At 48.4% G+C, this 12,877-nt stretch overlaps 1 protein-coding gene across 1 annotated transcript in view; it reads right to left on the bottom strand.

Moving 5' to 3' along the window:
* The window catches only part of LOC139574227 (dystrophin-related protein 2-like), a 189,233-nt gene that overhangs the window by 46,909 nt on the left and 129,447 nt on the right, over window positions 1-12,877 (bottom strand). The window contains exons 8-12 of the mRNA XM_071398595.1: window positions 11,974-12,120; window positions 4,198-4,276; window positions 3,146-3,206; window positions 1,752-1,813; window positions 1,043-1,117 (exon numbers count right to left, since the gene is read on the bottom strand). Coding sequence (XP_071254696.1) covers window positions 1,043-1,117; window positions 1,752-1,813; window positions 3,146-3,206; window positions 4,198-4,276; window positions 11,974-12,120 — 424 coding nt within the window. The remainder of the gene's footprint in view (window positions 1-1,042; window positions 1,118-1,751; window positions 1,814-3,145; window positions 3,207-4,197; window positions 4,277-11,973; window positions 12,121-12,877) is intronic.

Genomic DNA, 12,877 nt, shown 5'->3' with positions numbered 1-12,877 from the left:
GTAGAGGACATGGCTATAGTGGGTTAGGGTTGGGAGAGGAGAGGAGACACTAAAATACATTTTAGATGTGCTTTTGTAGAGCCTTCCTCAATCATCCATACTGGGAGGGAGGGAGGGAGGGAGGGAGGGAGGGAGGGAGGGAGGGAGGGAGGGAGGGAGGGAGGGAGGGAGGGAGGGAGGGAGGGAGGGAGGGAGAAACTCAGTAGTTACTATGGCAGCCTGGCAATTAATTCTCCTAACGACACGAACTAGCAGACCAGCACACGATGAGGCGTGCTAGAGAGAGAAAAATAGAGAGAGAGGGAGAGAGAGAGAGGAAGAGAGAGAAAGCAATAGGAGGGTATCGTTTTCAGCGGTCCATTTATGCTGTGCTTTCGCAGGCCATTTCCCTGTGTCGGATAGAGAGGGTTGGGGTGGAGAGAGGGGTGGAGGGATGGACAACGGAGAGAGAGTGTGAATGGAGAAAGCGTGGAAAGGGATGTGAGCGGCCAACCATGGCGAAGCATGGCCGCAGGGCTGACTCAGGGTCAGGTGGAGCCAGGGAAGGAGGGAGGGAGGGATGGAGGAGAGGAGGAGAGGGGGGATGTCTGGAAAGTGAAAGATAAGGCTACTACGCTTAGTCCTGGAGGACACACACACACGTTTATGCCTCACTCATCCACATGGCCTTGGCTAATTACCTCCCCTCATGTAACTTAACTGGGCCAATTAATGAGTTTAATTAGCATGTATGACAGTGATTTAGACCTAATGATGGATAGAAAGGGTTGTAGCTGGTTGGATGAGGAGTTGTAGCTAGCTAGTTAGCGCTAGGCTAATCAATGACTTCGATTGGTAGTGGTGACCTTGGTGGCAGATATACCCTAGGAGTTAAGGAAGGGAATGGGCAACTCCTGATTTCACTAATCATGGTCTAAAATGTAAGACCTTTTCTGGCTGAATTAGGTGTGCTATAGCCGGGCTGGAACAAAAGCCTACACACACTGCTCTGGAGCTCCAGCTTTCTCACCCAATGAATGAGGTTTTAAAACACAATACGTACATCTCAGAGCCTTCTGCACCCGCCGCAGCTTCATGGCCGTCCGGTACGCTGAGAACTTGATGTTGTTTAGATCCGCTAATGAGGGAGGGAGGGAGGGAGGGAGGGAGGGAGGGAGGGAGGGAAAAAATGAAAAAGAGAAGATCAGAGGATGAGGACAAGAGAGAAAACAAACCCCCTTCTACTCTTCCGTCCCCTCTCTCTCTCTCTCTCGCTCCCCTATCTCTCCATCTATCTCTCTCACTCTCTCTGTCTCTCTCTCTCCCTCTCTCCATCCTTCCCCCCTCCCACTGTCTTCCTCCAGATGAGACACACCACCCCTCGTCTGCCCTCATTCTCCCCGCATTTATCAGTCCATCAGTGAGTCATTAGCAGGGGCCATGTTGCTACATAATTCCGCTCCCTCCATCCCTGATAGCATCTCAACGTGTGTGTGTGTGTGTGGACAAACCCCCTGTCAGATCCCATTAATAAAAGGAATCCGATGCCATTTAATCACAATTAATTTAAATGCAGGAAATAGCTAATCACAGAGCCGGCAAATTGGTCCCGCAGGTTGAGGAGACCAGTGTCGTCCATCTCGGGGGTGTCTGAAATACGGGGCCTTAATGAGGTACGGGGTGACGGTGACGAGGCCCCTGCGGAGGTGGCCGGTGAGGGCCTAAGTGGAAAAAGCTCAGAGAGGGGAACTCTTTAATTGTCTCTGTCTTACCCAGTGCCTGATACAGCTCCGTCATTTTTGGATGATCCCAGCATGTCGTCTGGCCCTGATGGCTGAGGGAGTTGAGGAAGGGAGAGGGGAGAGGTGGAGAGGGGAGAGGGGAGAGGTGGAGAGCAAAGGGGGACAGAGTTACAGGAGGAAAGAGTAAAGTAGTTAGAGAAGAGGAAAAAGAAACAGAGCAAAGAGAAAGATGAATTTAGAGAGAGGGTGGGGGGGAGCAGAGGACAGTGTAGAGAGGAGGAGGAATAGAGAGACAGGTACAGTGTAACAAGGGAGAAAGTAGACAGAGTTGTTTCCAATTATGAGTTTATGAACCTGCAAAGCTCAGACACACAGCAACAAGAAGGCAGTAGGACCAATGTTCCACTACGGTCACTCCTCACCCTTCACTGTGTACCAGCTGCTACTACTGCTTCACCCTACCGCTCTGACGGAGCTACGGCAACCATGTAAGAGGCTTCACACAGAGAGCTGCTACTGTCTCTACACTTCATTAAACAGACAACCTATCTGAGCACTCAACCCAAATCCCTGCCAGCAACTGCTACATGGAGCCGCGCAGCGCAGGAAAAGGAAAATATATAGGGGAGAAAAAGATAGCCAATAAATAAATGACGAGCACAGTTAAATAAATGAGCGAGCCCCGAGCAGGAAGTTTGCCAGGACCCCGGGGCCACTTCACTCCAGCGCTCGTTATTACCTGTGTGAGACTGTTGGAATCGATTAGATGCCCGACAGAGGGCCCATCAGATATTCCCCTCCAGTGGCACAATTACACAGCCCATAAGGAATTATCAGGCAGCACAGGGAGGGGGGGCTACTGGAGCAGGGAGGGGGAGGGTGAAAACGGGGGCAGCAGAGAGGCCAAACGGGGCCCAGGGCTAACAGCAGTGATTAAGAAAATAAATACACTCATTTGTAAAAGAGATACGCTGACAAAACACACTCACGTGTACAAGGCAAACACACACTCACACACACACACACACACACAGTACACATGTGCGCACACGTGTATGGATGGATGCACACACAACGACAACACCCCACACACACACACCTCAGAGCTGAAAGATAAACTCAGCCCAACCAGGGAGGATGGAGATTTGATGAATAAATAAGAGGTCAGGGAAGGGTCTTAACTCAATACTGTCCTCTGAGGGATACCTTAGTATGAATGTGTTCTCTCCAGGTAACTCAACACTGCCATCTCAAGCAAAGTGAATGTCTTTTTTCAACAACGACCTAAAGACCTTTTTTCTTCACACACTTTTGGACTGTCTGCACTCATGTCCCCCAGTTGGACTTAATGTACTACACATACACACACAGACCCCCTAGCCCCCCCCCCCCCCCCCAACACACACACACACAGTTGGACTTACTTGATGTAGTAGGGCACTTTGTTTGGAGAGATGGCGCGTTCCCAGGGTATCTGCACTGAACCTGAAAGTGAGGGGGAAATCAATTGCTGAGGCACATCAAGCATGAAAAGCCATTTGCACATAACCACTGACCATGTTCATGTCCCAAATGGCACCCTATTCCCTATTTAGTGCATTTAGTGGACAACTTTTGACCAGGGCCCTATGGGTATAGTGCACTGAATAGGGAAAAAGGGTGCCATTTAGGGCATGACCCGCATCTACCCAGACCGTCTGTGAACATTCAGGCACCACAGAGGGAGAGCTGCGTCACACAACAGGTGAGCTAAAGTTGAATGAAGGGAAAAGCAGCCTTTTGTGTCCAGTCTCAGAGAGGATTAGGTTGTTTGCAAAGGCTATGGGATATATGGGAGACGGAGGAGGAATATTGACAAGACCCGTTCAATGTAGCATTTTAGCAGTAAGCTACAGGGGTAAGCTAGCTGGGACTGGAATAGGCTAGACTGGAATGGCTGGGAAGTTAAGGGAGTCACACACACACACAAGGACACTGTCACAATGAACACAGTGAGGCAGCTACACACACACACACACACACACACACACACACACACACATTCCTGGCAGGGATAAATAGATCAGCCCCAGAAGCATGACAGTGCTGACACAGCAGAGCTGGATGGGGGGGAACCGAGGACAGTAGGGGTTCCCTTTAACTACCACCACCATCACAGAGCAGCACGCACACACACACGTGACTGAGCACAGACACACAATACTGCTGCTGTGACTCAGTGGGGGCTCAAGGTACAAAGCCTGCCCCCTCGTCACCCGACCCAGACAACACAGTCACACACACAGCCTCACACTGTGACCAACCATGTTCTAATCCCCTTCCCCCCTACAAACCCCCCCCCCCCATCCGCATTTTCAACATCCCACCCCCATCCTGCCCCCAGCCACTATACAGGCATAGCACAGTGTGGCACAACGTGGCACAGAGCGTCACAGCACCCGGCGCCAGCTTCTAATGAATGTGGAGGAGCATTTACTGGAGAGGAAGTGCTGGGATCCAGGACCAAAGTCTCTATGGGCATCCTGCAGCTGCTTCAGACGCTCTTCAATGGAGCCCTGCGAGGAGACATACATTTACATTACATTACACACACATTTACATGACATTGAATTATACACACAAACACACACACATTTACATGATACACACACACACACACACACACACACACACACACACACACACACACACACACACACACACACACACACACACACACACACACACACACACACACACACACACACACACACACACACACACACACACACACACAAACACACACACACAGCACGGGCAAAACTCAATTACATTTGATCAAAAGAATCAAAGAGAATAACGGAATCGTCTTTATCTCATCTCACACCCGCTACAAACACACACAAACATCTCCCTCCCTCCTCCTCTCCTCATCCTTCGTTTGGCAGTAAGATAGGGCTATGAAAAAATGTAAACATTGACACACCTCCCCTGCCACCTTGCCATAGCCCTTTGAAGAGCACCGAGTAGGGAAAGACGACACTGAATCCACTCCGATCTGTTAGGCTCTTTTCAAACGATGACAGTCATTTCACAGTAAGCTGTGCATCGGAATAGAGGTGTGGGGGTGTGTGGGTGTGTGTCAACAAGCGAGAGGGATTTGAGTTCGTGAAAATAAGGTGTGCCATTCATTGTCTCTGTACGGTGTGTTTTTGTCGATGTGGCTGTCCTAAAAGGGATTTGTTGAGGACTAATCCTGGTTTATTTACGAGGTATTCGATTCAGCATGTAAATCATTGTCAGAGGATGTCGAAACAGCTCCACAAACAAAGGGCGCTAAATCCACTCACCAAGGCCGGCCCTGGCCTTTTGGGGCCCTAAGCGAGAATTGGTTGGGGGGGCTCCCCTACCTCGTGGACAAAACATTTTAGTGGCCCTCTTGACGGCGGAGAGAAAAATGTATGTATTAAAGCTACAATTCTAAACATTTTGCCAAGACTTACCATGTTAATGATATCGGAGTGAGACTAACAAAATCAATAGGGGACCCTGGATACCTGCCCTGCGTGATTACTACAAATATAGATTGCTGGCTAGACTAACTTACAAATCTAAAAAAATTTAGCTGACATGCTAATTGCGTGACTGTCAGTGACTGACATAACAAGACAAAAACTACTGCACAGCCAAATAAAAAACATTGCACTGTGCGTATTCTACTATTCTAACTCTCAACAGTAAGTTGAGACCCAGACTGAATTCCCCCCAAAATGTGTATATACACTGAATGTACAAAACATTAGGATCACCTTGCTAATATTGACTTGCACCCCCCTTTTGACATCAGAACAGCATGAATTCATCGGGCATGGACTCAGTTTGTCGGGGCATAGACTCTACAAGATATCGAAAACGTTCCACAGGGATGCTGGCCCATGTTGACTCCAATGCTTCCCTCAGTTGTGTCAAGTTGACTGGATGTCCTTTGGGTGTTTGGACCATTCTTGATACACACGGGAAACTGTTGAGCGTGAAAAACCCAGCAGCGTTGCATTTCTTGACACACTCAAACCGTTGCGCCAGGCACCTGCTACCATATCCCGTTCAAAAGCACTTTAATATTTTGTCTTGCCCATTCACCCTCTGAATGGCACACAGACATAATCCATCTCTGAATTGTCTCAAGGCTTAAAAATCATTCTTTAACCTGTCTCCTCCCCTTCATCTACACTGTTTGAAGGTGACATCAATAAGGGATCACAGCTTTCAACTGGATTCACCTGGTCAGTCTATGTCATGGAAAGAGCAGGTGTTTCTAATGTTTTGTACACTCAGTGTATATATATACACTACGTGACCAAAAGTATGTGGACACCGGCTTGTTGAACATCTCATTCCAAAATCATGGGGATTAATATGGTGTTGGTCCCCCCTTTGCTGCTATAACAGCCTCCACTCTTCTGGGAAGGCTTTCCACTACTAGATGTTGGAACATTGCTGCGGGGACTTGCTTCCATTCAGCAACAAGAGCATTAGTGAGGTCAGGCACTTATGTTGGACGATTAGGCCTGGCTTGCAGTCGGCGTTGCAATTCATACCAAAGGTGTTCGATGGGGTTGAGGTCAGGGCTCTGTGCAGGCCAGTCAAGTTCTTCCACACCAATCTCGACAAACCATTTATGGACCTCGCTTTGTACACAGGGGCATTGTCATGTCGAAACAGGAAAGGGCCTTCCCCAAACTGTTACCACAAAGTTGGATGCACAGAATCATCGAGAATGTCATTGTATACTGTAGCGTTTAGATTTCCCTTCATTGGAACTAAGGGGCCTAGCCTGAACCATGAAAAATAGCCACAGACCATTATTCCTCGTCCACCAAACTTTACAGTTGGCACTATGCATTCGGGCAGGTAGCGTTCTCCTGGCATCCGCCAAACCAAGATTTGTCCGTCAGACTGCCAGATGGTGAAGCGTGATCCATCACTCCAGAGAACCCGTTTCCACTGCTCCATAATCCAATGGCAGCGAGCTTTACACTACTACAGCCGACGCTTGGCATTGCACATGGAGATCTTAGGCTTGTGTGGGGCTACTCGGCCATGGAAACCCATTTCATGAAGCTCCAGATGAACAGTTCTTGTGCTGACGTTGCTTCCAGAGCCAGTTTGGAACTTGGTAGTGAGTGTTGCAACCGAGGACAGACAATTTTTATGCGCTTCAGCACTCAGCAGTCCCGTTCTGTGAGCTTGTGTGGCCTACCACTTCGCGGCTGAGCCGTTGTTGCTCCTAGACGTTTCCACTTCACAATAACAGCACTTACAGTTGACCAGGACAGCTTTAGCAGGGCTGGAATTTGACGACTTGATGCAAAGGTGGCATCCTATGACGATGCCACATTGAAAGTCACTGAGCTCTTCGGTAAGGAGATTGGATGGCTATGTACTCGATTTTATACACCTGTCAGCAACGGGTGTGGCTGAAATAGCCGAATCCACTAATTTGAAGGGTTGTCCACATATTTTTGTATATACAATTCCAGTCAAAAGCAGCCAACAAGCCCTATTTGGTAAAAGACCAAGTCCATATTATGGCAAGAAAAGCTCAAATAAGCAAAGAGAAACGACAGTCCATCATTACTTTAAGACATGAAGGTCAGTCAATATGGAAAATGTCAAGAACTTTGAAATTTTCTTCAAGTGCAATCGCAAAAACCCTTGAGCGCTATGATGAAACAGGCTCTCATGAGGACCGCCACAGGGAAGGAAGACCCAGAGTTACCTCTGCTGCAGAGGATAAGTTCATTAGGGTTACCAGCCTCCGAAATTGCAGCCCAAATAAATGCTTCACAGAGTTCAAGTAACAGACACATCTCAACATCAACTGTTCAGAGTTGACTGCTTGAATCAGGCTGTCACGGTCCAATTGCTGCAAAGAAACCATTACTAAAGGACACCAATAAGAAGAGACTTGCTTGGGCCAAGAAACATGAGCAATGGACATTAAACAGGTGAAAATTTGTCCTTTGGTCTGGAGTCCAAATTAGAGATGTTTGGTTCCAACCACTGTGTCTTTGTGAGACGCGGTGTGCGTGAATGGATTATCTCTGCATGTGTGGTACCCACTGTAAAGCATGGAGTTATGAGTTAAGGAGTTATGGTGTTGGGGTGCTTTGCTGGTGACACTGTCTGTGATTTATTTAGAGTTCAAGGCACTCTTAACCAGCATGGCTACCACAGGATTCTGCAGAGAAAAGCCATCCCATCTGGTTTGAGCTTAGTGGGACTATCATTTGTTTTTCAACAGGACACTGACCCAACACACCTCCAGGCTGTGTAAGGGCTATTTTACCAAGAAGGAGAGTGATGGAGTGCTGCATCAGATGACCTGGCTTCCACACTCCCCCGACCTCAACCAAATTGAGATGGTTTGGGATGAGTCGGACCGCAGAGTGAAGGAAAAGCAGCCGACAAGTGCTCAGCATGTGTGGGAACTCCTTCAAGACTGTTGGAAAAGCATTCCAGGTGAAGCTGGTTGAGAGAATGCCAAGAGTGTGCAAAGCTGTCATTAAGGCAAAGGGTGGCTATTTGAAGAATATCAAATATGAAATATATTTTGATTTGTTTAACACTTTTTTGGTTACTACATGATTCCATATGTGCTTTTTGATAGCTTTGATGTCTTCACTATTATTCTACAATGTAGAAAATAGTCAAAATCAAGAAAAACCCTTGAACGAGTGGGTGTTCTAAGACTTTTAACCAGTAGTATATATATATATATATTTATCGTTTTTGGGGTCGGGGGCCCCTTAGTGCTGGGGGCACTAAGCGGCCACTTATGTCACTTATGCCTGGAGCTGGCCCTGCCAATCACACTGAGAAAGAGAGTGAGATAGAGTAAGATAGAACAAGGCACATTTATCCCGAGGCACTTCAAGCACAAGCAAGCCCAACGAGCTGAGATGAGAAGTTAGCATTATGGAGAGGAAAACATCACCATTGCTCAACATACACACGGCTGTGCACACTGGCTCGCCCAAATGAATAAGGCAGGATGCACTCAAGCCTACGCAGATTGCTTCAGACTAATTTGGAGCAGTTGGAATGCTGCAAGGAGATGTCGGTGCCAACTCAGCAGCGTACTACCATCTATCTCTACTACCGCTAGACTACTAGGCTAACGGAGGTTTGCAGCAGAATTACTAAATTATTCAAGACCAAAAATATTAGAGTATCAGCCTTAAAAAAAATGCATTACGTCTGTGTCACAGCAGAGAGAGCAGCAGCAGCATATGATGTTATTCAAATGACAGGGATTTAGCATCACATTATTCAACAGGAGAATGAGGGGAGGAGGAGAGCGAGAGGGAGAGAGAGAGGGGGGGGGCGTTCAATAGGTTTCTGTGTTCTTACTTTGGCAACGGAAGACAGACTAATCACTGAATAGAACTATTGAATTGAGAGAGACAGCAAGAGAAAGTACAAGAGAGACAGACAGAGCAAGAGAGAAAAGAGCAACACACAGGGAGGGAGCAGGGGAGAAAGAGCAACACACAAGGAGCAGGAGAGAAAGAGCAACACACAAGGAGCAGGGGAGAAAGAGCAACACACAGGGAGCAGGAGAGAAAGAGCAACACACAAGGAGCAGGGGAGAAAGAGCAACACACATGGAGCAGGAGAGAAAGAGCAACACACAGGGAGCAGGAGAGAAAGAGCAACACACAGGGAGCAGGGGAGAAAGAGCAACACACAAGGAGCAGGAGAGAAAGAGCAACACACAGGGAGCAGGGGAGAAAGAGCAACACACAAGGAGCAGGGGAGAAAGAGCAACACACATGGAGCAGGGGAGAAAGAGCAACACACAGGGAGTAGGAGAGAAAGAGCAACACACAAGGAGCAGGGGAGAAAGAGCAACACACAAGGAGCAGGGGAGAAAGAGCAACACACATGGAGCAGGGGAGAAAGAGCAACACACATGGAGCAGGGGAGAAAGAGCAACACACAGGGAGCAGGAGAGAAAGAGCAACACGCAAGGAGCAGGGGAGAGAGCAACATACAGGGAGCAGGGGAGAGAGCAACACACAGGGAGCAGGGGAGAAAGAGCAACACGCAAGGAGCAGGGGAGAGAGCAACATACAGGGAGCAGGGGAGAGAGCAACACACAAGGAGCAGGGGAGAAAGAGCAACACACATGGAGCAGGGGAGAAAGAGCAACACACAGGGAGTAGGAGAGAAAGAGCAACACACAAGGAGCAGGGGAGAGAGCAATACACAGGGAGCAGGGGAGAGAGCAACACACAGGGAGCAGGGGAGAAAGAGCAACACACAGGGAGCAGGGGGGAAAGAGCAACACACAAGGAGCAGAGGAGAAAGAGCAACACACAGGGAGCAGGGGAGAAAGAGCAACACACATGGAGCAGGGGAGAAAGAGCAACACACAGGGAGTAGGAGAGAAAGAGCAACACACAAGGAGCAGGGGAGAGAGCAACACACAGGGAGCAGGGGAGAGAGCAACACACAGGGAGCAGGGGAGAAAGAGCAACACACAGGGAGCAGGAGAGAAAGAGCAACACACAGGGAGCAGGCGAGAAGGAGCAACACACAGGGAGCAGGAGAGAAAGAGCAACACACAGGGAGCAGGGGAGAAAGAGCAACACACAGGGAGCAGGGGGGAAAGAGCAACACACAAGGAGCAGAGGAGAAAGAGCAACACACAGGGAGCAGGGGAGAAAGAGCAACACACAGGGAGCAGGGGAGAAAGAGCAACACACAGGGAGCAGGGGAGAAAGAGCAACACACAGGGAGCAGGGGAGAAAGAGCAACACACAAGGAGCAGGGGAGAAAGAGCAACACACAGGGAGCAGGGGAGAAAGAGCAACACACAGGGAGCAGGGGAGAAAGAGCAACACACAAGGAGCAGGGGAGAAAGAGCAACACACAGGGAGCAGGGGAGAAAGAGCAACACACAAGGAGCAGGGGAGAAAGAGCAACACACAGGGAGCAGGGGAGAAAGAGCAACACACAGGGAGCAGGGGAGAAAGAGCAACATGCAAGGAGCAGGGGAGAAAGAGCAACACACAGGGAGCAGGGGAGAAAGAGCAACACACAGGGAGCAGGGGAGAAAGAGCAACACGCAAGGAGCAGGGGAGAGAGCAACACACAGGGAGCAGGGGAGAAAGCGCAACACACAGGGAGCAGGGGAGAAAGAGCAACACACAGGGAGCAGGGGAGAAAGAGCAACACACAGGGAGCAGGGGAGAAAGAGCAACACACAGGGAGCAGGGGAGAAAGAGCAACACACAGGGAGCAGGGGAGAAAGAGCAACACACAGGGAACAGAGGAGAAAGAGAAAAGCCTTCTTTTCTTATCTGAGCCCTTGCCTTATTTGCTGATTCCTGGCATCCTCACCACTTTCCCCTCAGAACAATCCAATAGGTTTCACTCTGGAGACAAAAGGCATCATTTGTTGCATCCTCTCCAAAATGATGCAATCACAAGAGAGGCCAAGGCAAAGCTGCAGCTAAGCCTAAACTCACAGACTGTTGTAGCGTCTCACTTTACGACTGAGCCATACTGCAAGAAACTCGGTCAGAAACTCGATCAGATGGTATTATTTGATTTTTGATTATTTTTGTAGATATTTGTACTGCACTGTTGAGGAGAGCTTGCAAGTAAGCATTTATTTTTTGCAAGATTTTATTTTTCTTCCAATACAAAAGCATAAATAGACAAAGACAATAGACAACTTAACACTTACGTACATTCATTTCTACAGACGTTAATGACTTCACACTTGCTCAGACACACATGTTCCCACATGTACACTTTGATTTGAGATGTCTTGTGAGATGACCACAGAGGAAGTGAGCCATGGAAGACCAGGTTGTTAAAGGCGGAGTGGTTGTATGGAGGTTGAAGAGATGTTGTGGGAAGGTTGAGGATGTGCAATTACCACAGATGTGAAGTGAAGTCAATCAAATAAAACGTTAACAGCAAGGGTATTATGGGGAGGTTGAAGGGATTCTGAGGCAATGTTGAGGTGATGTTGTGGGGAGGTTGAGGGGAGGTTTATGGGAAGTTGTGAGGGTAGTTTGAAGAAAGATTGAGGGTAAAGTTAAGGTTTTCAGTTGAGATAATGTTATCGACTGGTTGAGTGGAAGTCAAGGTGATGTTGTGGAGAGGTTGTATGGACGGAAGGTGGTTGTGGGGAGATTGTGTGAAGGTTATGGGGAGGTTGAGGGAGGTGGTTGTGGGGAGGTTCAGGTCCAGTTACCAGCAGTAGTTTCCAGCGACTGTTGAGGTGCTCCAGGGAGTGGGCGTTGTCCATGGACAAATGGACGTCAGAAATGGCCAGCTCATGAGCCAGGTCATTGATGTGCTTCATGCCTTCCTTCACCTGAGTTAGCTCCTCCTTAAACAACTGGAGGTGAGAGGGAGGGAGAGAGGGTGGGAGGAGGAAAAGAGAGAGATGTAGAAGGTGAAAAGAGAGGAAGGGGAAATGAGAGAAAGGAAGGCGAGGGAGAAAGAGAGCAAATAAGAAAGAGGGAAAGGGAGGAAATGGAGAGAAAATTAGAGAGGGAGAAGGAGAAAATAGAGAACGAATTAGAGAGGGAGAGGGATGAAATAGAGTGAATTAGAGAGGGAGAGGGAGAGGGAGGAAATAGAGTGAATTAGAGAGGGAGAGGGAGAAAATAGAGAGAATTAGAGAGGGAGAGGGAGAGGGAGGAAATAGAGTGAATTAGAGAGGGAGAGGAAGTAAATAGAGAGAATTAGAGAGGGAGAGGCACATAGACAGACACACACACACACACACGCCCTCCCCCCCACATGGTACTGGCAGGGTTTTCAACTCGGTAAATTATAGAAATCAATTGAAATTTTGTTCATAACATTCATCAAATAATAAAAAATTCACAATGCATGCCCAATTCCTTTCCCCAAGTTGACTGAGTTTAATGGCATTAGACTCACTCTGTTATGTGGCTGTGTGGACTGTGGACCTAGTATTGGAGCTGCTGCCCGCACAAACACCCATCACCATGGGAGAGATACAACAGGGACCCTTCATGGCTTACGCAACTTAAGAGTCAGATCAACCCAGCCAAAACAGCACTAATGATCTAAGGGATGTGTGTGTGTGTGTGTGTGTGTGTGTGCGTGTGCGTGTGCGTGTGTGT

This window comes from Salvelinus alpinus, chromosome 4, assembly GCF_045679555.1.
Source record: "Salvelinus alpinus chromosome 4, SLU_Salpinus.1, whole genome shotgun sequence".
Lineage (NCBI taxonomy): Eukaryota > Metazoa > Chordata > Actinopteri > Salmoniformes > Salmonidae > Salvelinus > Salvelinus alpinus.
The sequence above is the reverse complement of the archived record's forward strand: the minus strand, read 5'-3'. Positions and strand labels throughout refer to the sequence as shown.